The 25,209-nt window shown below is 38.7% G+C and overlaps 1 protein-coding gene and 2 non-coding genes across 5 annotated transcripts; all 3 read left to right on the plus strand.

The window, feature by feature from the left end:
* The first annotated feature begins 3,623 nt into the window (after positions 1-3,623).
* KANSL2 (KAT8 regulatory NSL complex subunit 2) lies at positions 3,624-24,945 on the plus strand. Of its 3 annotated transcripts, none has more exons than XM_028532617.2 (10): positions 3,624-3,756; positions 4,327-4,585; positions 5,368-5,546; positions 5,955-6,069; positions 12,192-12,355; positions 12,587-12,753; positions 13,577-13,673; positions 19,129-19,382; positions 23,453-23,572; positions 24,239-24,945. In XM_028532617.2, exons 2-10 carry the CDS (start codon positions 4,335-4,337, stop codon positions 24,368-24,370), a joined length of 1,479 nt encoding a protein of 492 aa, XP_028388418.1. In that variant the 5' UTR covers positions 3,624-3,756; positions 4,327-4,334; the 3' UTR covers positions 24,371-24,945. The 3 variants fall into 3 exon arrangements, with proteins under 3 accessions (XP_028388418.1, XP_035875002.1, XP_028388417.1); XM_036019109.1 differs by having other exon boundaries at positions 3,686-3,725; positions 19,129-19,280; XM_028532616.2 differs by having other exon boundaries at positions 3,704-3,725.
* On the plus strand, positions 13,762-13,898 carry LOC114514265. Its single transcript, XR_003685989.1, has one exon. It is a non-coding gene; the product is annotated as a small nucleolar RNA SNORA2/SNORA34 family (small nucleolar RNA).
* Positions 23,882-24,016, plus strand: LOC114514267. Its single transcript, XR_003685991.1, has one exon. It is a non-coding gene; the product is annotated as a small nucleolar RNA SNORA2/SNORA34 family (small nucleolar RNA).
* Positions 24,946-25,209: the final 264 nt, after the last annotated feature.

Here is a 25,209-nt window from a genome sequence, read left to right on the forward strand (position 1 = left end):
TCTGATTATTATTGTTTTTGCATACTGAGTCTTCAGATTAGTCTCTAACTGTCATTTTATTGATATGATTATAACTTTGTTTTAGTTTTGATAATATGTACCTTCTTACAGCACAAGATCCTGTGGGGATTGAGTCTACTGGAAAGACCTAAGATTTAGTTATTACAATGAACCTGAAAGTATAAAGTATGATGTGGTCAGAGTGGGGGAAAACCCTCATTTAATATTGTGTGACTACATGGAAGAGTAACTGCTACATGCACACAAAAAATGCACAGCTCAAACAAATGCTCACAATATGTACTGCTTATCTAGCGAGCACTATCAACATGATTCATAATTTTGCCCTGGCTGGTGTGGCTCAGTAGATTGAGTGCCAGCCTGTGAATCAAAGGGTCGCTGGTTCGATTCCCAGTCAGGGCACATACCTGGGTTGCAGGCCGGGTCCCCAGTGGGAGGCATATGTTCTCCCTCTCTTTCTCCCTCCCTTCTCCTCTTTAAAAATAAATCAAATTTTAAAAAACTACTTATTGATTTTTAGGGAGAGAGAAACATTGACCTGTTCCACCTATGCATTCATTGGTTGATTCTTGATGGGGAATGAACCCACAATGGTGGTGTACTGGGATGATGCTCTAACCAACTGAGCTACCCAGCCAGTGCCAGGATGGGACAATTTAGACAAGACTGGTGACATCTTTGGGACATTGGAAGAAACTGAGTACCTAGAGAAAACCCACGCAGACTGGGAGAACATGCAAACTCCACACACAGTGGTCCCTATGGGGAAGTGATCTTTTTTTCTCTCAACATTACAATGAAACGATGTTGAACACAAAGAAGTCAATTGAGGACCTGCTATAGTAGATACATCTTTTCTGAAAAGTAGTTTCAGGCACTTTGTTGCCTTTCATTTATTCCTTCACAAGAAAATAGTAACTACCAAGTACTATGTACTGATTACTGATGGGAATATGGCAGTAAACAAAACAAGCATCCTGTAGAACCTACATTCTGGTTATAGGGAGACAAGTAAAACTGTTAGCTAATAAGTACTTTGGAGAATGTAAAGCATGGAAGATGGGACGGGATTTTGTGTGTGTGTGTGTGCGTGCGTGCACGTGTAAGTAGAGTTGTTGAAATTGGAAATAAGATGGCTAGGGAGGAAGGCCTCATGAAATTTCAGCAAAGACCCTGAGAGATGAGAAAGCAGGCTATGGGAATAGTTGGGTTGAGATCATTCCAGGAGACAGGCAAGTTTTCCAGGAAAGTGCAAAGGTTTTGAGGTAACCATAGCAAGAAGGCCAGTGTAGCTAGTATGGAAATAAATGAGAGAGGAGTAGGATATGCGGTCACCAGAGAAAGAACAGGCTTGAGATACTGTAGGGCCTTGTAAGCCATTATGAAGACTGAAATAGGGCACCATTTTAAAGTTTTGTGCAGAGAAGTGACATGCTTGCTCTAGCTTAGGTTTAAAAATGTTCATTTGGGCTTCTGTGTTGAAAGTGGATTGTAGGAGTCAAGGTTAAAGAGGCTCCTAATAATTAAGGTGAGAGGTTAAGAGTGGCTTGGACCAGGTTGGGAGTGCTGAAGAGAAGTTACATACATGTACCTTGAAGTTGGAGGCAGTGGGATCTGTTACAAGGTTGGAAGAAAAAATCAAGGATGACTCCCAGTGTTTGGCCTGACCAACTGGAAGGATGGAGTTGTCATACTGAGATGAGGATGACTACAGAAAGAGCCAAGAGTTTGGCATTCATTTATTCTCTCTCTCTCTCTCTCTCTCTCTCTCACACACACACACACACACACACACACAATTTCTAGAATTAGTCCCCAAAGCTCCAAATTTTCTTCCAGAATTTATATTTACCAACCTCTATTTACAAACACCCTCACTCAGGTCCACTTTAACCTATTTAATTAACAGCTAACAAAGTGTTCAGTGGGTTAAAAATGGTTATCTACTTTGCTACACAACACAAAATTTGCTAACATCTTGACCCGTCAATAATACTTTGTCCCTCCCAACTTAGAATGAAGTGGTTCTAAATAGCAATGTTTTGTTTGTTTTAGGCTTAGCAAGAGGATCTTTTTTTTTTAAACTAAGACCTGAAGAAGAACCTCTTACAAAATCTTTGTTGCATCCTTATCTCATTCTTAATGGCTCTTTACATTGCTCCTTATAGTAGTTTTAATATTCCTTTTTGATATTACCATATTTGATTGCAGATTCTGATTCCAGGATTTTCTGTAATGTAACTACCTCAGGCTAGTTTTGAGGTGTCCAACCTTTTGACGTCTCTGAGCCACAATGGAAGAAGAGTTGTCTTGGGCCATACATTAAATACACAAACACGAAAACTGATGAGCAAAAAAAAAAAAAGTTTTAAGTAAATTTACGATTTTCTCTTGGTCTGCATTCATAGCCATCCTGGGCTGCATGCAGCCCGTGGGTGGGACACCCTTGTCAGGGTATTTATAACAAATATATTATTTGTACCCCTCTGAGGATTGGAGTGTTTGCTTATATGTATAAATCATAGTTGCTATTATGTTTGTACTGTGTCTACAACTCCAAACTGCTGTAGAATGTTTACTCCAAAAAAGCAGGGTTATCTTTCTTGCTCTTTCTGCATCTCCAGTGTCTGGCACTTAGGTGCTCAGTAAATAATTTGTTAGATGAGTAAATTTCAGAAGAGGCCTAAGGCCACTCTAATCTTTGGAAACAGCACTTCACCTGCCCCACCACTTGCCTGCTGTTATAATCATTTCTTGTGGCTAAACTGACTGCTGTTCCTGAGTGTTGTGAATTCTTTATGCTCACCTCCTCATCGATAATGGAGAAGTCTCTTACTAAAATGAAACCACAGATAACAGTGTTTGAGAAGGTTGCAGTGCAAAAAAAGAGCCAGAAAATTTATGGGGAAAAAGTGTTGGTTCATTTCTACAAGAGATGAAAAAGAGACATTCTTTTAACAACCAAAAACCTCTCAAAGGATGATAAAATTGGGATCGTGCCTGCCGTTTACATTATTTGGCATGGAACTGTAGAGAATTTTAGAGAATCAGGGCCTAAACCGCAACTCGTATTCCATTATTGTTAGAGGCAAATGCTCTTTACGATGAGGCAAAAAGGGATAAAGAATGAGGGCTGGGTTCAAATTTGCCTCTTTCCCCCATTTACTACATGTGAGCCCATTTTTTTCCTCTGTTATCTGTAAAATGGATTAATAATAGCCTTTACCTCTTAAAATTGTTTGGAAAATTAAGTGTTTACATATGTAATTTCCACACTCAGAACTCAGAAAAATGTTTCAGTAAATGAACTTCTCACAAAACAAAACTAAGGCCTTTTCCTGTATAGACCGTGTCAAACATCTGATTTTTTTTTTTAACCTGTGGTGTAGGTGTGCTGAGGAAACTACAGGCAAAGCCACAGAGCGCCCAAAAACAGTCTGCAAACCACCCACGCTCTGGGGAGGAAACACCGCGCAACCCGCGCTCGGGCCACCTTCTTCTGCCCGGGGCGGAGTCGCTGGCAGACGGATAGGTCCTTTCATCTATCCCTGCCGCACTTTTTCTCAGGGCCCCGCCCCCAGGCATGATAGGTAGTTGACCTTAGCCAATGGTGACGCAGCCCCGCAGGCTCTGTAGCCAATCGGCGGTTGGGAGCCCGGAAAGGAGCGTGGCCCAGTTAGAAGCGGCTGACGGCGCCAGAAAGGGTGAGCAGCGTGGCGCGGTGAGGCGGCAGGGGTAAGAAGGCCGCTGTACTTGGTTTTCGTCTCTGCTGTGAGGCTGCTGCGTACCACTTTTGCCCCCTTTGGGCTGCTACGCTGCCTCGGTCAGCATCGGGGTCTTTCTCCTCCTATAGGCTCGTAGAATCCAGATTCTCTCTGGTGCCCAGAGCCTAAGTACAAAATGGCGCTTGCACGGGTAGCTGAGGAATGGCTAGGCTAAGCAGTGAGCTCTGAGGCGGGCCGGGACAAAGGCGGCTTGCACGGAGGCGGAGACGAATCGCGGCTTTGCGGCGTTGCTGCTGCCGCGTGGGGCCGGCGCTGACGCTTCCTGCTCGTGCTGCTTCATTGCGAGTTCTTGCGATATTACTTTCAGCGTGGTGGTTGGTGTTCCGGGTGGGCAGATGGCCTGGAGGGAGAAGTGGAGGTGAGGCAAAATCACTAATGCCTGGGAGACCTGGACCGAGGCGGGATGCGGGGAGTGACTTCTCTCTGTCCTTCAGAAACTACCCGCAGTCTGCCTGGGTATTGTGGAGGAGGCATTTTTGGCACGGGTGAGGGCTTTTTGATCTTTTGTGTTATCCTGCAGGTTTTGATATGAACAGGATTCGGATCCACGTCTTGCCGACCAATAGGGGGAGGATCACCCCAGTACCTAGGTCTCAGGAGCCCCTCTCTTGTTCATTCACTCATCGTCCATGCTCACTACCTCGTCTGGAGGGGCAGGAGTTTTGCATTAAGCATATCCTTGAAGACAAGAATGCACCCTTCAAGCAGTGTAGTTATATTTCGACGAAGAATGGGAAGAGATGCCCTTGTGCTGCCCCAAAGCCTGAGAAGAAGGATGGGTATATATGTGCAAATGTTTTTGTCGTTTGTACTTGTAATTTTAAAGAGAGAGTGGAACGGGGTAAGATGTGTGCTTGGGTGTAGCTGCCGAGTTTTTAGTTTACCTGCATGTAAAATTGGGATTATGAATATATCCTTGGAAAGTAAAAATAATTAAAACGGTGAAAATCGGAAGGATAGGATCATCTCTTTGGATCGTTTCTTATCTTTAAAGTAAAGGGATATTCTAAATTTTTCTTAACCCTGACGTCCCTTGCTCTTTTGGCCATTTCTGAACCTTGTTAAATAATATGCAAAGTGTTTATTTTTCTGGGAAAGACTTAATGGCTTTCATTATGTGCAAATATCCCTGCGGAAACATAACTTGGCTAGGTAATTTTGTGTATACCCTTTTGATTTTAAAATTGTGTGCAACATCATATTACCTGTTTTGTGTTGATAATGAAATGAAATGTAGAATTTCCTTCCAGAATCAGTTTTGAAAGATGAAAGTGGATCTCTTTGATTTGTTGTGAGGTGTCATCGTTTTTATAGTTGGAATTTTTGTTCAATGGGTAGAACATTAGATTATGCTACCAGCATTTCCCTTTAGTAAAACCATAGTTGAGCTGACCTTGGGCCAGTACATTACTCTGCCTCACTGGACTTTTAAGTATTTCTAAATGAAGATAATGGTCATTTTAATTTCCTAAAAACGATCTAAAGATCACTGAATGTGAAAATCATTGAACTTTCTCAAGAAAGAAACTCAGTATAAAATGTTAATATTTTGTCTCCATAGGGTGTCCTTCTGTGCTGAACATGCCCGTAGAAATGCCCTGGCACTTCATGCTCAAATGAAGAAGAACAATCCAGGGCCTATGGGTGAAACTCTCTTGTGCCAGCTGAGCTCATATGCTAAGACAGAGCTGGGGTCTCAGACTCCAGAAAGTAGTCGCAGTGAAGCCAGCCGAATTCTGGGTAAGGATCTTCTCCTAGAATTAAAAAGGAGGAAGAAAAGTAACAAAAAACTTATTTTGGTTTAGCACAGTACCTTGAACATATATGGTGCTTGATAACAATAATTCATTATCAATTTGGTGAGATTCCAGGATTGCTGTGCTGTTCACCAATTCTGAAGTAGTGTGTGCTTAGGTTTATGTTCCTGAGTTTATTGTGACTATTTTCTCCATTGCTGTTTTTATACTTATCTTTGCTAGGTAAGGTAATTTCAGGAAACAGTTTTGAGTTGGACTTCCTGTCCTTTTGAGAGCATGGTTAACTCACTTAATTTTAAGATTTGGGTTGATGTGTTGAGTAATCTAGTTTTGTGTGGTGGAGTTACAGAGGTGGGAAGTCTTAATGGCTGCTCTCCCTTCCTTGCCTCAGATGAAGACAGCTGGAGTGATGGGGAGCAGGAACCCATTACTGTGGATCAGACATGGAGAGGTGACCCTGACAGTGAAGCTGATAGCATAGACAGTGATCAAGAAGATCCCTTAAAGTAAGTTGTAATTCCACATAAGGCTTTTAAGTATTTTATGTAGTTAGTATGTGGAATGTAGTGTTGCATACTACTAAAAGATTAATAACCTAAGAGGTTTGAAGATAGCTTAGCTATTTGTGAGCAGAAACAGCTTCTCTAAATTAAAATGTCACAAATTATTGCCATCTTGTTTCAAGGCAGGAGTTGATTCTTTTTTAGAAATCTTGTAATTTGGGAAAATTTTGGATGTCAAATTTTATACTTGAGAAAGTATAGGGGAGAAAATAGGAAATTTCTTGGACATAGGAGTGGGAGGTGGGTTGAGGAATGCTTACATGAGTTAGATAAAAGGATTTTTTTTTTATGAGAGAGAGAAACATCAATCAGTTGCCTCCCCTATGCACCCCCTTTGGGACTGAACCCGCAGCCTAGGTATGTGCCCTGACTGGGAATCAAACCCGCATTCTTTTAGTGAATGGGGTGATGCTCCAACCAGCTGAGCCATCCGGCCAGGGCGGGAAGAAAAAGTTGATGAGAGTGCATTCTTGGTTAAAACCCCAGGAATAATAAGGAGATTTTATTTGAATAGCTATATTTTTGCAGTTACATTTTATGTTTGTGTTTTTTGTTTGTTTGTTTTGAAGAAAAATAAAAAGATGTGCCAGGAGTTTCCTTTGGTTTCATGCCTAAGACAGACAAACTGAGTTAGAAACCAGGAAGTGAGTAATCAGCCTAATTATATCTTACTTAAAGGTTCCTCTCTTCACCTAACCCATGATCATCTTAGGAGTTGCAGAAATGTTAAAGCACTGCTACTCCAAAGTCTCCTGTTTCTCTGTCTCATGGTTTGGGTTTAGTTTAGGGTTTTTTTTTCCCTTTCTGACTGCTGTCTCTGAACACTTTTCACCAAAAGTTTAGGTAGAAGTATGTAAGTAGTGGGAGAGGTAATGAATTTCTAGATTAGATTGTATTGAATTTCAGTTTTTTAGAGTTTTGTTCATTACCTTGGACTCTGAGGTTTATAAGAAGTCATTTAGGGTTACATTTTCTGAGTAATTTCATCTTTGTCTTTTGAGTAATCTCCGTAGTCAGCAGTTCGGGGAGTACTTTTGTGGACAGTCAGCTAAGTAGTTCAAGAAGGAGTGTTTGATTTGTAGCAAGATTCTCTCACAAGTAGTAACTTTATACCAAGTGTATTTTAAAAAAATTTTTCATTGTGCTTCTAGAAATGCCAAACTTGCTGCTTTGAGGGGTCACAAAGTAACTGCTGGTGCAGTACACACTTAGCTTGGAAAGTCCGGAAACTTAATTTTGTCAGTAACCTAGAGAAGATTCGTCTTTAGGGGACACATTCACACTAACCTAACTTACAGTAGACTGCTATATAAACCAAATACGAGTTAAGTTATTATGAGATGTATAAATATTAAAATGACTAGGTACTTGATGTCAGTTCCTCCTAAAGGGAACATCCAAAGGGGAAAATAAAACCTTAAATACGTGCAGCTACTAAGCAATGAAATACAAGGCTGTCTTTAATTTTTAGTGAGATTATTTTTTAAAAAGTTTGCATCTTTAGGAATGTGTATAGAGTTAAATGTCTGTTCGTACTTATGTGGTTACATATTACTGCCTTCTTATATTTAATACAAGTGTTTAATGAAATTCTTCTAACTAAAAATGTTCATCTTTGGTGCCAGTGTTGGTCATAACTGAGGCCACTTTTTGAATGATTGATGATTTACAGTATATATATTCACTTGCTTATTTCAGAAAGGGTATTATTTGTATTAATGATGATGTCATTAGAGATGTATTCTAACTGGAGTTACTGTTGGCATAGCCCCCCTCTCCTGTCGGTATATATCTTTATGTGATTTCCCTCAGAGTGACCATTTACTTAATTGGTTTGTAAAAAGTGATCTTTAAAAGCTCATTTATAGCAACATCCAATACTGGTGAAGTTTTAGCTTAAAAGTAATTGTTAAAATATTTTTCACTTTTTAAAAAGATTTTGTTTATTCTAGAGAGAAGGGAAGGGAGGGAGAAAGAAAGGGAGAGAAACAGCAGTGTGTGGTTGCCTCTCACTAGTCCCAGGGACCCGTCCCGCATCCAGGCATGTGCCCTGATTGTGAATTGAACTGGTGACCCTTTGGTTCGCAGGCTGTCACTCAATCCACTGAGCCACACACCAGGTGCCAGAGCTTCTTTCACTTTTTGGGGGGAGGAGGAAGTTTTATCATATGACTTTGCAAGCAACCAGAACTTGTTTTGGTAAAGGTCATTTCAGGTTATTGTGTCTACATTGTTACCAAAATAAAGAAATTTGGGAGAATGCCTTTCAATAAGGACACTATTTAATGGAATATAAGGGGACTCCTTTTAAAAAAGTTATTTTAGTTGTTGATTACAGTTGATGTACACTGTTGTATTAGTTTTAGGAGTACAATCCAGTGATTAGACATTTATATATAACTTACAAAGTGATCACTCTGATAAATCCTAGTACCCATCTGACACCATACATAGTCATTACAGTATTATGACTCTATTCCTAATGCTGTACTTTACATTCTCGTGACTATTTGTAGTTTACATCCTCATGACTATTTGTACTTCTTTTTTTTTTTCTTTTAAGATTTTATTTATTTATTTTTAGAGAATGGGGAAGGGAGGGAGAAAGGGAGAGAAATACCAGGGAGAGAAACACCAATGTGTGGTTGCCTCTTGCATGCCCCCTACTGGGGACCTGGCCTGCAACCCAGGCATGTGCCCTGTCTGGGAATCCAAACCAGGACCCTTTGGTTCACAGGCCGGCACTCAATCCACTGAGCTATACCAGCCAGGGCTGTACTACTTCTTTTTTTTTTTTTTTTTAATTTAAATTATTTTATTGTTGTTCAATTACAGTTGTCTGTACTTTCTCCCCACCCCCCTACCCCCTCCAAACCCACCTCCCTCCCTTGCTTCCACCCTACCCCTTGGTTTTGTTCATGTGTCAGTTTGTACTTCTTAATCTCTTCACCTTTTTCGCCTATCCCCTTTCTCATCTGACAGTTGTCAGAATGTTCTATGCATCTGTCTGTTTCTGTTCTGCTTTGTTTATTTTGATTTTTAGATGCACATACAAGTGAAATCATACAGCATTTTCCTTTCTCTGTATGACTTAACTTTACTCAGCACAATACCCTCTTAAGTCAATCCATGTTGCAAATGGCAAAATTTGTTTTTCATAGCTGAGTCATATTTCATTGTTATGTGCTATTACTGTACCTATTCATCTGTTGATGGATACTTTGGTTGCTTCATATCTTGGCTATTGTAAAACAATGCTGCAATGAATATGTGGAAATATGTATGTGTGTGTGTGTGTGTGTGTATAAAATCTTTCATATATATGATTTAGTGTTTTGGGTTTCTTCAGATAAATACCCAGAAGTGGAATTGCTCCGTCCTTATTTATTTCTTGTTATTGCCTTTTTAAGTCTGTTTTGTCTGGTCTAAGTATTTCTACCCCGGAAGGTCTGGGGACTTGTCTTCCTGGCTGTGGATCACCCAGAGCTGGGGGATGTGGTGTGAGGCTGGTGCCTTCACTCCTCAGGGAGACCTCCGAGGCCAAGATATCCCCCCTGATTTTTAACTGCTGCATGTGGGTTGGGGACTAGCCCTTTCAGTGTCTCCACCCCTTCTAGTCTCTATGTGATGTCTTCTTTAAATTTTTTTTATTGATTGATTTTTTTTTTACTTTTTATTTTTTAAAAGTTTATTTATTTTTAGAGAGGGGAAGGGAGGGAGAAAGAGAGGGAGAGAAACATCAATATGTGGTTGCCTATCATGCGCCCCCTACTGGGGACCTAGCCTGCAACCCAGGCATGTGCCCTAGACTGGGAATGGAACCCGAGACTCAGTCCACTGAGCCACACCAGCCAGGCCTGATTTTTAAAGAGTGAGAAACATTAATTTGTTGTTCCACTTATTTAGGCATTTATTGGTTGAATCCTGGATGTGCCTTGACCCAGGATTGAAACAAGAAACAAGAATCCAGAAAAAATGAGGAGAGGCTTAGGAACCTCTCGGTCAGTTTTGACCCAGGTTCCAACCCGCAACTTGGTCTGTTGGGATGATACTTTGACCAATTTGAGCTACCTGGTGAGGGCCTCTGTGTGACTTCTTTATATCTTTAGTTGCAAGACTTCTGATTTTAGGTGGTTCTGAATGATGGTTGTTCTGTAGTTGAGTTGTAATTTTGATGTGCTTGTGGGAGGTTCTGAGTACCACATTTACCAGCTCCATCTTGACTGGAAGCTTATTTCTTGAGGATGAATTCTAACATTAAAACCTTAACTTACATTGCCCTGGCTGGGTGGCTTAGTTGGAGTGATGTCCTGTACACTAAAATGTTATGGGTTCGATTGCTGGTTGGGGCACACACCTAGATTTGCAGGTTCAGTCCCTTGTTGGGGCATGTACAGGAGGCAGTCGATTGATGTTTCTCTCTTACACTGATGTTTCTCTCTCTCTCTCTCAAATCAATAAATATATCATCAGGTGAGGATTAAAAAAAGATAGAAAACCTTGACTTATATTTGTGCATGTTGGAGTAAGGGGATTTAGTATTGTACAAGTAGCTGTGACTGTATAAAACATCCATATTTAAATATATGACATTTGTCACGTGCACCAGGAATTCATGTTAGTCAGGGTGCTCACCCCTCATCTCCCTATTTGATTTGTAGTAAATTCTAATTGTAGTGTCTTTCCATTTATAAATTCTAGTTCTCAAACCATTAGCTGAATTCTCTTTGGATAGGGTACAGTGAAATTAATTTTATTTTAATAAACTGAACACTTAGGTTAAGGCCTGTCTATTTTAGGGTGGCAGACAAATTAATGCAAGCATACCTCATTTTTCTGAAGACCTAACCTAGACACCTGATTTAGACATTAGTTTTAAGACCTTTTCATATTTTCTGATAACCTTGGGTCTTACCACTTCTGTAATTTGCTGGTTTTATTCATATTTCTGTTCTTAATTTCTCTTGGCTTATTTTTACTTCAGAGTACTTTATAGTTATACAATATTTATACACAGGTATCATTGGTTCCTATTAGAAAAAATTGTGTTCCTAGAAGAAAAAATTGTGGCAGAGCTTATGCATTCAGTTCTAAAGTTAATAATTTTATTTATCTGTGTTTCAGTGACTTAACAGCTAATTTTTAAAGAAAGCATAATTTTAGACTTAAAATTTAAGTGTGTAATTTGTGTGTATTATTTTTTAAATAACAGAAACAATTTTTCTGAGTTAAAATATGAAAACACCAGGTTAGGGTATATAGCAGGCTTGCTTTTCCTGTTATATAATGATCACAAAGGACAGATAGAACCGAAAATCTTTTGAATTTGTAGTTACTATTGGTTTTGAGTTTCTTTATAACCTCGTTAGTCACTGGAATAGCCTTTTAAAAAAAGATCTATTAACTTATAATTGGCAGCAAAATTTAATAAAGTTGATGTGGATCATCTAAGAGTTTTGATAATTAGGTTTAACCCAGGGTACTGTATTTTGAGAATGTTATCAAGAAAATGAGCTGAGGACAGTGATTAGCCAAACCATTGTGGCCAGTGTTTGAGGGGCCACATAAGGAACCTCCAATATAGGAATGTATTTTTTTAAATAGGGGCATATTTTTTAAATTAGATGGTGTAATTTTTTAATCTTTTGTACTTTAATTAAAATACGTTAAGTTACATGCTACAATAAATTGAACACTTTTAGGTTGTCCTGACAGATAAGTGATTTTTCTGTGTTAGATGAAATAAGATGTAGATGAGTAAAAATTTTGAATGTACTATATCTTTACTTCTTTTTAAACATAATGCAAATAACTGGGGAGAATAATGAAACATCTTTCTTTTCCTTCCTCATATTGTGATATCATACATTAATTAATGTTCATTCTTGGAGATTTTTTTTATAACAATTTGGTAAAATGTGTGAAAAAATTGCTTTTAATAAGGTGATTGCCTCAGCAGTTGATTGCTTTTTAAATAATGTCTAATATTTACCCTTTTCTCTTTTTAAGCTTAGGTCTTATTACTGTGTTTTCTTATGCTTTGCTGAATTTTCTATTTATTCCAGGCATGCTGGTGTCTACACAGCTGAAGAAGTGGCCCTGATCATGCGTGAGAAACTAATTCGCTTACAGTCGTTATACATTGATCAGTTTAAACGACTTCAGCATCTGCTCAAAGAAAAGAAGCGACGTTACTTACATAATCGCAAAGTGGAACACGAAGCTCTAGGTAAGTTTTATGCTAGTTCCAACAACCTGTTGTAGGTCCATTGTGTACCTGCATGTGGGTATTAGTTAGAGTTATATCTCTGTGTTGGTATCTGTAGTGGAGAAGAGTTTGCTTTTGATGAAACTGCCTATCTTATGGCCCAAGATTTTTCTGTTTACTTCTTGTTATTTTGGAGATGAGCCTTCAATTGGTTGCTTGGCAGATAACATCTTGACCGTTGTGTCTCTCTAGGTAATAGTCTCTTGACTGGTCCAGAGGGACTTTTAGCCAAAGAACGAGAGAACTTAAAGCGTCTAAAATGTCTTAGGAGGTATCGTCAGCGCTATGGAGTGGAAGCCTTACTACATAGGCAGCTGAAGGAACGTAGAATGCTGGCCACGGATGGTGCTGCCCAACAGGTAATTTGTGTGTATACATCTAAGGTGTATACATTTGCTTTAAAAGTTGGGTAATCATCCAAGCACTGTTGGACAGTCTCGGCTCTGACTTACTGGACGGGGGTATATATTGAAAAGAACCCTATTTGGAAGTCTGGAGACCTGGCTTCTAATCTCAGTTCCTTCTGACCAGTTCTGTGCCTGCACTGGTAATCTCTCTGGGCCTCTGTTCTCATCTGCAAATTGAGGGGCTGCCATAGAGTTCTCAGCTCTTTGGTTCAGAAAATCAGTTCAGAGATAGGCACAGGTTAAGCCCAAGTTCCTTGGGAACCTTGTTTTAGAGGGCAGGAAGATAGGCAGAATAATAGGAGCAATGAATGTGGCAGAGTGAGGCTTGATAGGAAGAGGAATTCATGATCGCTGTTCAATTTGTTTCTTACGCCCTTAAGAGTCATTTCATTTTTATGTTTTTGAGATTCCACATAAGATTAAAATTTGGAAAGGGTTCTGCTAATAGATAAGCAAACTAGTTTAAAACCATTAGTCTATATCACATTTTCATAATAAGGAGAAGTAAAAATCAAATTAGGGTTGATTTCGTTTGCCAATTTTAAATTTTTGATTAAAAATTTTTTTCCTTTTATATAGTATTGGTGAATGAATTTAAATGCTGAATTTTCTAGCTTCTAAAGATGCTCCTTTCTTATATATTACAACTAAATATTCTCAGATAATTGGTTGTATGTTCTTATGTAGGTTGGTTGGGTTTGTTTTATTTTTTTTATTGTTTATTTGCTTGTTTTTTTTTTTTTTACTTACCTGTTTTTTTTTTTTTCCATTTTAGGCCCATACCACTCGTTCCAGTCAGAGGTGCTTGGCCTTTGTGGATGATGTTCGTTGTTCTAATCAGTCTCTTCCAATGACCAGACACTGCCTTACCCGTATCTTTTTACTCTGTTCAGTTTGCTGGCTAGACTGAAGGCTAGTGGGAAACTGATAGTTTGCGAAATTCAAGGACTTTGTTTTCCTTTGGCCCTGAATCAAGGCCAGCAGTTGGCTGAAGCTGCTGGTTTCAAGCAGGAGCCTAAAGCATTGTCTTTCTATGGTCTGTTGGCCATTTCAGAACTTAGGAAATGTAATGGTCAATTCATTGGAAAGAAACATCTGGGTCATTGGTGATAGACGTGGGCTAGCATTTATTTGTAGGCAGTTAATACTGGGATTCCAAAATACAGAGGTCTCTGATTTAACCTGTTTTGTTAGAATTATAATACTGTTAAGTTCAGTTATTACAAAAAAAAGTTACTGTGAGTTTTCTACCAATAACAACAGGACAGTTCTGAACTGTGAGCTTCCTTTGAGTATTACCCTTTTATATGGTCAGAACCCTAACTTGTATTTTTAGACTTCATTTAAATTGGAAGCTTCCTATTTACAAAAATGGGATGATTACCCTCTAGTTAATTTGCCTTTGAACCATCATAGCATCTTTTGATTGTGTTTTGGGATTGCACCTGCTATCAGGCCACAAAACTTTTTGAACTGTTTATTGTAGGCTGAAAGTACATTTTTTTAAGATTTTATTTATTTATATTTATTTTTAGAGAGGGAAGGGAGGGAGATAAAGAGAGAAACATCAATTTGTGGTTGCTGGGGGTATGGCCTGCAACCCAGGAATGTACCCTGGCTGGGAATCGAACCTGGGACACTTTGGTTCCCAGCCCGCGCTCAATCCACTGAGCTACGCCAGCCAGGGCTTGAAAGTACATCTTTATTTGGACATTGTTTAAGGAAGTTACTTTTCACTCTAAAAGCCTTTGTTCAGTATGATCTTTATTATATGAAAGGCATAAGTGTTGCTGGATTTCATTTACCTGGCAAGGGATAAAACATTTGGAAAGTAAAAAGTATTTTTTTTTTTTTCAATAGAAAGAGGAGAACCATCCCTTGGTTTTTTGAAAGGGAAACTTATTTTTTTCTATTTTGATCAAATATATTACCAATTTATTTGTTATTGCAACAAATGTCAGCTTAAGAGATTATTGTCCTTATATAAAATGCTTGTGCAAAGTAATTAAAAACTCAAATTGAATTCCCAAAATGTAATTGGGCAAAGGTTACCTTTGGACAGATTGAAAAATAGAAATGGCTGATAGTTGAATAGTGCTTATCATTTTTTTAAGTCAGTGAAATAGGAAATAAAACAAGTGTTTTAATCTATAAATTTGATACTTATATATGATATTTAATAAGAGTCAATTTCAGAAGTTGGTGACAGTATGGTGATATGGGCCCTCTAAATGCTGCCAGTAGTAATATAAACTATAGGCTTTTTATAAAACAATTTGATAATACTCAGATTCTTTAATATGATGATAACATCCGAGAATTTATTTGAAGGAGATAATTAAATGCAGATCAGTATTACATAAAATTTCTCTAATTGGAGGCTGTCTTAAAATTTTTAAAGATGGAGAAGAGGAAAATTATGATACAGCATATTAAACATTTAACAATTTATGAATGACATGGGAAACGTTTGATAATAACAAAAATAGGGTATGGGATTCTGTAAAGTATGTTTTAACTACATGGAACTAAATTAGTGGGAGGGAGTATAATAGAAATGTGACTGTTTTTGGAAGGTGGGTTTATGAATGCCCTTTTCCCCTCTGCTTTGTACTCAGGTTTTCTTCAGTGGGTTTGGATTACTTTATAAGACCAAAGAAAAAACCCAATTTACAGGTATTAAGGAGTATTTTAGACTTCTTATAGTACTATACTCAACAGTTTATTAGAATAGTAATATTTTAAAAAGCAAAGTTGAGAATGAGATGTTTGAAAAGAGGAAGGAAATATTTTTTCTTTTATGCTCTTTTCTTTTCCACTCCATAGTTGCTTAAGTCACTTACCCTTCCTTAAGTCCTTATCCCAGAGGAAGATGCAACTGCCAGTGGTGACCTGTTAACTCTTTGCTGTGGTCTAACGGAGACAGCACTGGACTGACAGTGAAGGCCACAGACTAGGTGTAGGTCAGCCATTCCCTTCTCTGTTGTCCCCATCTGAAAGGAAAGGGGGTGGAGAGGATGAGGGGAAGGTTTTCCAGGATATGTGGTGTTAAATAAGAGGCTTGTGAAAGTCTTTTAAGTTCCATGAAAAAATTTTGATTAAAACATTTAATTTTAATGGATTAACATTTTTAAATACTAGTAATTTAAGATGGGGCTTTTTTAGCACATAGAAACTGTGTTCCCATTGGATTCATATGTTCATTCCATCATTTCCATTCAACAAGTATTTCTTTATTTTGTACTATTTATTCTTCCTTTAGAGTAGATTCTCATCCGGGCTCATTTGTCCCATTTAGCAATGTGTAGACATTTTTGCTTGTGATAACTCGAATAGGGATGCTACTGACATCTAGTGGGTAGATGCCAGAATGCTGCTGAACACCCTGCAGTGCATAGGGCAGCCAATGTCATTAGTTGTGCCAAGTTTGTGAAGCCCTGTCTTAGAATAATGGATTGAAAGAAATGGCTTTATTCAAGAATTTTTATGTGGTTTAAAAATTAAAATGTGTTAATTAGATTTTTTTGGTTTTTAAAAATTACCTTATAATTTTATTTTGTTTTATTTTTAAGTATATTTTATTGATTGTGCTATTACATTTGTCCCAGTTTCTCTCCCTTTATTCCCCCTCTGCACTGCAGCCCCCAGCCCTCCAGAACCCCCCCCCCTTAGTTCATGTCCATGGGTTGTACCTGTAAGTTCTTTGAATTCTGTTTCCTATACCATTCTTAACCTCTCCCCATCTATTTTATGCCCACTAATTATGCTTCTTGTTCCCTGTACCTCCCCCCCCCCATTCTTCCCCTCATCTTTCCCACTGAAAACCCTCCCTGTGATGTCCATTTCTCTGATTCAGTTCCTGTTCTAGTTGTTTGCTTAGTTTTGTTTTCATTGTTTCTTTTTTTTTCAGTTGTTGATAGTTGTGAGTTTGTTGTCATTTTGCTATTCATAATGTTTGATCTTCAATTTCTTAGATAAGTCCCTTTAACATTTCATATAATAAGGGCTTGGTGATGATGAACTCCTTTAACTTGACCTTATCTGGGAAGCACTTTATCTGTCCTTCCATTCTAAATGACAGCTTTGCTGAATAGAGTAATCTAGGTCCTTGCCTTTCATGACTTCAAAAACTCCTTTCCAGCCCCTTCTTGCCTGTAAGATTTCTTTTGAGAAATCAGCTGATAGCCTATGGGAACTCCTTTGTAAGTAACAGTCTGCTTTCCTAATTGCTGCTTTTAAGATTCTCTCCTTCTCTTTAATCTTGGGTAACTTAGTGATGATGTGTCTTGGTGTGTTCCTCTTTGGGTCTAGTTTCTTTGGGACTCTCTGGGCTTCCTGGACTTCCTGGAAATCTATTTCCTTTGCCAGATTGGGGAAGTTTTCCTTCATTATTCTTTCAAATAAGTTTTCAGCTTCTTTTTCTTTACCTTCTGGCACCCCTATGATTTGGGTATTGAAATGTTTAAAGTTGTTCCACAGGTTCCTAAGCCTGTCCTCATTTTTTTTTGAATTCTTGTTTCTTCATTCTCTTCCGGTTGGAAGTTTATTTCTTCCTTTTCTTCCAAATTTTTGATTTGAGTCTGGTTTCTTTCCCATCGGTGTTGGTTCCCTGGATATTTGGCTTTATTTCACTTTGGGTAGCCTTCATTTGTTCCTCAATTTTTCAACCAAGCTCAGTCAGTTCCGTGAGCGTCTTGATTACCAGTGTTTTGAATTTTAATCTCTTTGCATCAGATAGATTGGCTATCTTCTTGTCACTTAGCTCTTTCTCTGGAGTTTTGATCTGTTGTTTCATTTGGGTCCCATATCTTTGTCTTGATGCCCTGTTATGTTGTAAGGGGGTGGGGCAGCCCTGCTAGCTGCCCTGTGGCACTGCCTGTGGGGGAAGGGCCAGAGAGGGAACAGTGCTACTCCCTTACTCAGCTCTAGCCCCACTTTCCACCGGACTCCCTATGAGAATGGGAGTTTCTCCCACCGTTGCAGCCCCTACCGTAGTTTATATTTAGCTTCGAGTCTTAGTTTTCCATTCCATCCGCTGCCTTGCCACAGGGCCTCTCAGCCAGCCCGGCCCACAGGCCCTCATGGTCCTCATGGTCCTCCACCTTTCTGCGGGTCTTCTCTGCTTACTGGGCTGACTGTCTCCTTCCTACCGGTCTGGGTGAATGTTTCTTTAATTCCTTTGTTGTCAGAGTTCCATGCAGTTTGATTTTCTGGCACTTCTGGTTGTTTATTGTTTTTAGATTGGTCATTATCCTCCTTTTGGTTGTGTGAGGAAGTAAAGGGTTTCTACCTATGCCTCCATCCTGACTGGATAATTTTATTTTTTAAAATTTATTTTTCAATTACAGGTGACAATCAATAATCCTGGATACAATCAGTTTATAGACAGTTGTGCTTTCTTATTTCAAAATAAGCCTACATTTGAAATAATAGGAAAATAACCTTGCAGTCAGAAGTTTTAGAAATGGTAACACTTCAGTAAAATGTGCTTTGTAGAGTAACTTGAACTGGAGTTTTGTTCTTTTATCTAATCATGATTTCAATTTTGATTTATCTTACAGAGCTTCTTGTCAACTTGGAAATAATAGCCCTTTTCCGCTTCTAGCCTTAGCATTGGCTGTCGTGTTAGCGCTGGAACATCCTGGGGTACTTTCTTTCCATGGGCTTTCATAAGCAAAATTATCTTCTTCCCTTCCTCTTTGGGATAATAACAGGAGACTCCCCTGTACTAACACCCCTCCCCAAAAAAGGGTGGAGAAATAATATTTTTACTTCCTTTCAGGATATGATAGCCAGTCACTATTACTAGATTTTTCATTTTCCCTAGTCCTCTGTTGCTTTAAGCAAATTTATCATGTAAATAAACATTTTGGAAACAAGGTTCAAAGAGATTTTGCAAACTTTTTGCCAGTCTGCCTAATGGAGCACAGACAACTTTGTATCTCTTGACTCTTAGAAGGCGTTGGGAAAGGACTCTGTAAGCTATTTGTATTTTTCTTGACATGTTTCTTCTGAATAAGTGTAGGTTCCTAGGATTGTTACTCTTTGCTTAGCACTGTATTTTCAAATGTTTTGTGTTTGACCTTATAAAGAGAACAAGATTAATGTCTCCAGTTTAAATGACTAGGGTTTTGAAATGGAGGTTTGGGGCTAGTTTTAAATTACTGGTAGATTTAGAATTAGAAAAATTGCCAACTGCATTTGGTTCTGTATCAAATGTAACCAGTTATCTTGTGTAGTCCAGACTTTGAGTTTTCATGGCAGACACCTCCTCTATTTTGTTCCTCCCGTAGATCCATTTTATTTCCCTTGACCATTTTTCTACAGATATTTGTCAGGACATGAATCAAGTTCTCTTCAAATGCTGCCAGGGTTCTGAAGAGGTACCCTGCAACAAACCAGTTCCTGTAAGCCTCTCTGAGGATCCCTGCTGCCCACTGCATTTCCAGTTGCCTCCCCAGATGTATAAGCCCGAGCAGGTACTGTCTGTGCCAGACGATCTGGAAGCCGGCCCCATGGATCTGTACTTGAGTGCTGCTGAGCTTCAGCCCACTGAGAGTTTACCTCTGGAGTTCAGTGATGTAAGTTAGAGAAGCTCTGCCCTGGTTGGCCCTTGAGGCAAGGCCCTATTTATTAATGGTAAGAATAGGTTAGTCTTTTGTGGTCAGGAGAGTTGATAAAGTTTTTGAAATGATATATACATGGTTGTATGTGTATGTTAGCATATTCGTTTAGAGACAGCTTAAATTGGCAGAAGTTTTTCTGAGAAAATGATAAGCGAAACTCTAAACTAAGGGAAGTTGGAAAGTCAAGATTATGGTTGGATTTGGTGTAGCCAGAAAATTCGGTACTCATCCACAAGGTGAGTGATTCACCAGAATCTTACTAATAACCAACAAGTTCTGATATCTCTCTCTGCTCTTGACAGTGTAAATTTGTATTTTGGCTCTATAGTAAGTGGTTTCATATTCAGATTAATGTGTGTCCCAAATAAATTACTGTAAACTTACCTCTGGTTACTGCTTTTGTTTTTGTTTTAAGATTTTATTTATTTTAGAGGAGAGGAAAGGAGGGAGAGAGGGAGAGAAACATTAAGGTGTGGTTGCCTTTTGCACACCCCCTACTTGGGACCTCACCCACAACCCAGGCATGTACCCTGACGGGGAATTGAACTGGCGACCCTTTGGCTTGCAGGCCAGCACTCAATCCACTGAGCCATATCAGCCCTGGTTACCGATTTTCAGTTTTGATATGTTATTACATATTCTGTTGTGAAGGACTAGAACAACATTGATCTCCCTGAGTATTTACTTTTATAGCCTTCTAAGTATGTACACTACTCTGCCTTTCTCAGAAGTTTGTCCTTCCCATTGGTACCAGCCTGTAAACCAGCTCAGATTTTGTTTCCCTAATTGGCACTACCCTACTACTTGCCTAGGGATCAGTTGACATTGCATCTCTGTCTTGGCACTTTGCTTAATCTTCTGGATAAAGGTCTTCATTATTCTGAAAACAAGTCTTTTGCATTTCATAATAAAGGTATCATATATTACTATGATATGTTTAAGGGGACAAATATAAATGGGAAATTCCATGTAGGTTGCAAGATTGTTTTCCAAGGATAGAAGCAAGGTTCCGGTGGCCTCATGATGTGCTAAAAAAGATGCACTAGGCTAGGGTAATATCTGAAAACAAGGCATTAAGAATAAACTGATGGTCATTTTTTTTCATGATTTCGACTCCCTTTTGGGGGTGATAATACAGTGTACAAGTATAATAAACTTGTGATTTTTATTCATTCATAATAAAATTTTTGTTATCCTGATTATAGTCACTGTTTTAAAAGTTTCTTTCACACAGATTCAGACTGTGAGAACTAGAAAAAGACTTTAGAGGTTATATACTCCAGTGTTTCCCAAACTTCCACTGAGATTACATTGAAGAGAGGGAATGAACAGGTCACCCCCGATTGAGGACAGGTTTTTGTCCACTTTATTCATTTTCCACATGAAGAAAACCCAGAGGGGCGCCTTTAGTTTTAAAACTTAGTAACACAAAAAGCTTTATAGGGTGTAAAAAATAACCACTACATCACCAAATTCTCTTCAAATATTAATGTACATATGTAAAAATTAGCATGTGTTTTACATAGATGTACTAGATTATTAATGTTGTGTCACCTGGTCATGTCCAGAACCATTTCTGTTTGGACCATTTGCTTTTCCCCTTTCACCTGTTTTCCCCATGTTTTAAATGATGTTTTCTTTCTCAAACCTTTGATAATCTAGAGGTAAGAAAGTGTGACTGTTCCAATATGTTTGAAGATTGTATTTGCTCTTTGGGGAATATTTACACAAAATATTAGTGATTGTAAGTTGTGACCATAAGCAAAACCTGACATTTTAGGGCTCGTAATTTTAAAAAAATATTTAAAAATATATGTTATCAAATTTTTTAATCTTTATTTTGGGCATGGATTTCTAAAAGAATGTATGAGGAAAAAACCTTACTTTTGAGAATCCAGTGGGTTTTTAAGGTGAACCTTTGTTAGAAGTAAAAATGATAAACAATGAGCTATCTGTAATTGGCACTCTATATTGTTCGTGTTAATGTATTTTTGATAAACTACATAGCTTATTAAAAAGTAGTTTTATTCTTAATCTTTGGAGGTAAAAGTTCTCCAGAAAATGATGAGACAAAATTCAGTTTTAAGAAAAGGATTTTTGTCTTTCTACAAATTCATCATATATTAGTATAAAATTTTGCTGGGAAGAAACGATTTCTTAATTATATGAATTTCACTAAGCAATTTTGTTATGTGTATTTTTAGTATCATTTCTATAACTTGTTAGTAACTTATCATGGGAGGGACAGTTATGAGCTATTAATATGTGTAAAAATTCAGCTTTTCATTCTGGATATTACATTTGTCTGTTTTCTGTGCTTTTTGATTCAAGGGTGTTTGGCAAGTAACAACCTACTAACTTAATCCTATTACTGTGAGCTTGCTTTATTTGTGTGTGAGTGAGGTTTTGAGAGCAGAAGAAAAATGGATTTTCTTAAAATGTTTTGATCCTTGTGTCTCTAGACATTCCAGTTGTGGTAAGCATTTCTGCTGATTGTTTTTTCCTCTCTTATTTTAGGATCCTTTCCCCAATTTTTTTATAAGTTTTTTTTTTAAGATTTTGTTCATTTATTTTTAGAGAGGGAAGGGAGGGAGATAGAGAGAGGGGGAGAGAGAGAGAAACATCAATGTGCGGTTGCTGGGGGTCATGGCCTGCAACCCAGGCATGTACCCTGACTGGGAATCAAACCTGCGACACTTTGGTTCGCAGCCCGCGCTCAATCCACTGAGCTATGCCAGCCGGAGCCCTTTCCCCAATTTTAATTCTTGTAACAGACAACACTGAATGTGTAAGAAAAGCCTTTTCAGTGTCTGTCTTTGAAAACATTTCCAAGCCATTATCATCTTGAGATTTCAAAACCTTTTGCCTTACCACTTAAATGGGTTCTTTTGAATTCCAAGTTACTTATATCATAATTGTGCATAGTAAAAACATTGAAGAAAATAGTTAACTGTCTTAACCATGTGAGAACATTGGTTTCTGTGGATATTACAGAAGTTTCTGAACAGTACACACCTGAGATGAACATTAGGTAGTTATATAGCTGACTGTATCCCTTTCCCTGTGTTTCTGCTTAAATTGAGCAGCTTTAAGTCCAATATTCTCTACTTACATTCTTTTTTTTTTTAAACCTTAATCCTTTTGAAGATGTGATTCCTGTTTCTGGTGATTTGCACACCAAAGAAAGGGTTTGAAACTCTAAGACTTATTTAAAAGCATAAACTAAGTGAGCTACGGGAGCTTCTTGTGAAATTAGATTACTGGAAACATGGAACCTCTATAAAGCAGATTGTACCTAAGGGAGTGCAAGCCCTTGGGTAGTTTTCACTCTTAGGCAGGAGAGTTTAAGAGAAGCCTCTTAGAAAGTGGTGACATGAAAGTCTCCTACACATCTTCAGAGCCTTTGCAGTGCTTCAGGCCCTGAATCAAGACCAGTGGTTTATCGTAGTTGTTGGCCATTCAGAACCCCAGTGGGAATGACCAATTCAGTTAGAGGAAACAGCCTACAGAATATCACGGCTTTTTTTTTTTTTTTAAAACAGCAATTGGACTATGTTCAAAGTTTAAGAATCAGGAACTTGCTCTGTGGGTATAGGGACTTAACCAAAACAGTATTTTGTAGCCATTAAGAGGGACTGAATTTTTTGTCCTTCATTTTTTTTCTCTCCCTTTCCCACTTTTGCTTACTGGCTTGCTTTGTGGCTCGTAAGACATTAATCAAGCAATCTCATATTGTCTAGTATTTTAAAGCAGTTGTTTACTTTAATTTGCAATTTTGCTGATTGAAAAAACATGCTTTTTAAAGCTACTATGGTTGTCTGCTTTGTATGTGGCAGCAAGAGAAAAGTCTTAGTGCTTTTGGATCTTATCCCATTTTCTGGACATTAAGGGAAAGTTTTATTCAGGGTAGGCAAGGGGTAAGGGAAGTATGGGAAAATTGCTTTGTGGTTTGCTGAAACATATGCCAACTTTAGCTGATTGGTGCCTTTGGTATTGCTGATAGGCTTTTCTCTTTCTTTTCCTAGGACTTGGATGTTGTGGGTGACAGTATGCAGTATCCTCCTTCACCCTTGCTTTTTGATCCTTCACTCACCCTTGAAGATCATTCAGTCAAAGACACTGTTGAAGTTCCCGTGGATATTTTGGCAAGTGAAGAACAACCCCAGCCAGGCTTCCCTCATGTAGTCACGCAGCCAGCAGTGTGCACTACAGGGAGTGAGTGTGGTTGTCACACACAGAGACTGTAAAGGTGCCCTGGATGACGGGTCACCAGAGAGAACTCCTGTTTCTCGTATCTCAGAGAGCAGGACCCAAATTTATTTAGTTAACTAGACAAAGAATATAGGTAAATTGTTCCTTTTAAGGGAGAGGTTAGCACTGGGATTATTTTCATCATAGGGTGAAGATAGGTAATGTGATTTGGTTTCTTTCTCTGAGCCTTGGGAGGGATTTGAATGGCCCTGACTGAAGACCAGCAGTTGCACTATAGCTGTTGGTTTCAAGCAGAGGCCCAAAGGACTATCTTCCTGTGATCCATTGGTTCTGGAAAATGAGCACAGAATGGCTGTTTTCATTGGGAAGAGACAACCCACAGCTCTCCCTCCCACTGGGAGAGCCTCAGGAATGCTTCAAGTAATGACTTCTGACTTTAAGAGTCAGGGACAGTTAGTATGGGGAAGAACTGCTGCCCACAGTTATTTTATTTCTACTGTCTTGTCCTTGTTGCTCCGATACATGGACATTATTAAGTCAGATTCACGCTTCAGATCACAATAAATGCATTTATAACCAAAGTGACTTTCTTTTAACAGGGCCAGATGCAGATGGCTGGAGATGGGTGCAGGTCGCAAGGATCTCGAAATTCTGAGAAAGCCTCTGCACCATTGCCTCGAAGTGGAGTGGCTACTGCAAATGGGAAGCCAGAGCACACTTCTATCAGCTGATAGTTTGTTTTGGGAACCATTTGACTTTGGAGGATTTGAATATCTCATTTTTTAAATAAGTATTTCCGACCATCTCTCTCTCTAAAGGACAACCCAGACTAGTTTGTTTTTCTTATGGGTTATTTCCTACTATAGTCAAATAGCCACTACATTTTTGCAGAAGGGACCAATAGTGTCTAAAAGTTGTGGGTGTCTTCCCACTTTGGGCAAGGAAGAGAGAAACAGGAGAACGCTGTCCGAGTTGCTGGGATTGAGTGAATATTTGGGACTCTGCTTACCGGGAAAGCTATCTTTGTAAGGGGGTTTCCTGAGTCTTGGAATAAACCCAGATGGGTGTTCAGGTGGGAGCTGTGTACTCTTCGGATGTTGATGGGCACAATATCTGGTTATTGCTATCTGACAGCTTGTGTTTTAGCCTTTTCTCAACCTCTCACCTAATTGGGTAACCATCCATCTTGCTTCTGACCTATGTAAATTTCTGTGGTGACTATCTTATGTAAAATACCATAAAAAGTTATTGTATATAGTTTCTATTAAATGTTAAAATGTTATGAAAATATAAAACAATCACTTGATTGAATGTTTGGCTTGTATTTGGGGGGTCCTAAGCTGTTTCTGATGGGAAAGAAAATGGGGCAAGACAGATTTCGATCCCAAGAAGTAAATACATTTTTAGTAACTTAGTTGGGGTTTGGTTTGCAGGATAAGATAAAGACGTGTTAGGAGTAAAGGGAAAGGGGTGGGGCCTTATTAAAGCCTGCCTGTCCTTGGTGCTCCCTGCTCTTACTCCCACTCCCGTGTGCATCTTTCCATGTCTGATTGTCATTTAAAAATTCTCC

The sequence above is a fragment of the Phyllostomus discolor genome, chromosome 2 (genome assembly GCF_004126475.2).
Source record: "Phyllostomus discolor isolate MPI-MPIP mPhyDis1 chromosome 2, mPhyDis1.pri.v3, whole genome shotgun sequence".
NCBI classification, from domain to species: domain Eukaryota; kingdom Metazoa; phylum Chordata; class Mammalia; order Chiroptera; family Phyllostomidae; genus Phyllostomus; species Phyllostomus discolor.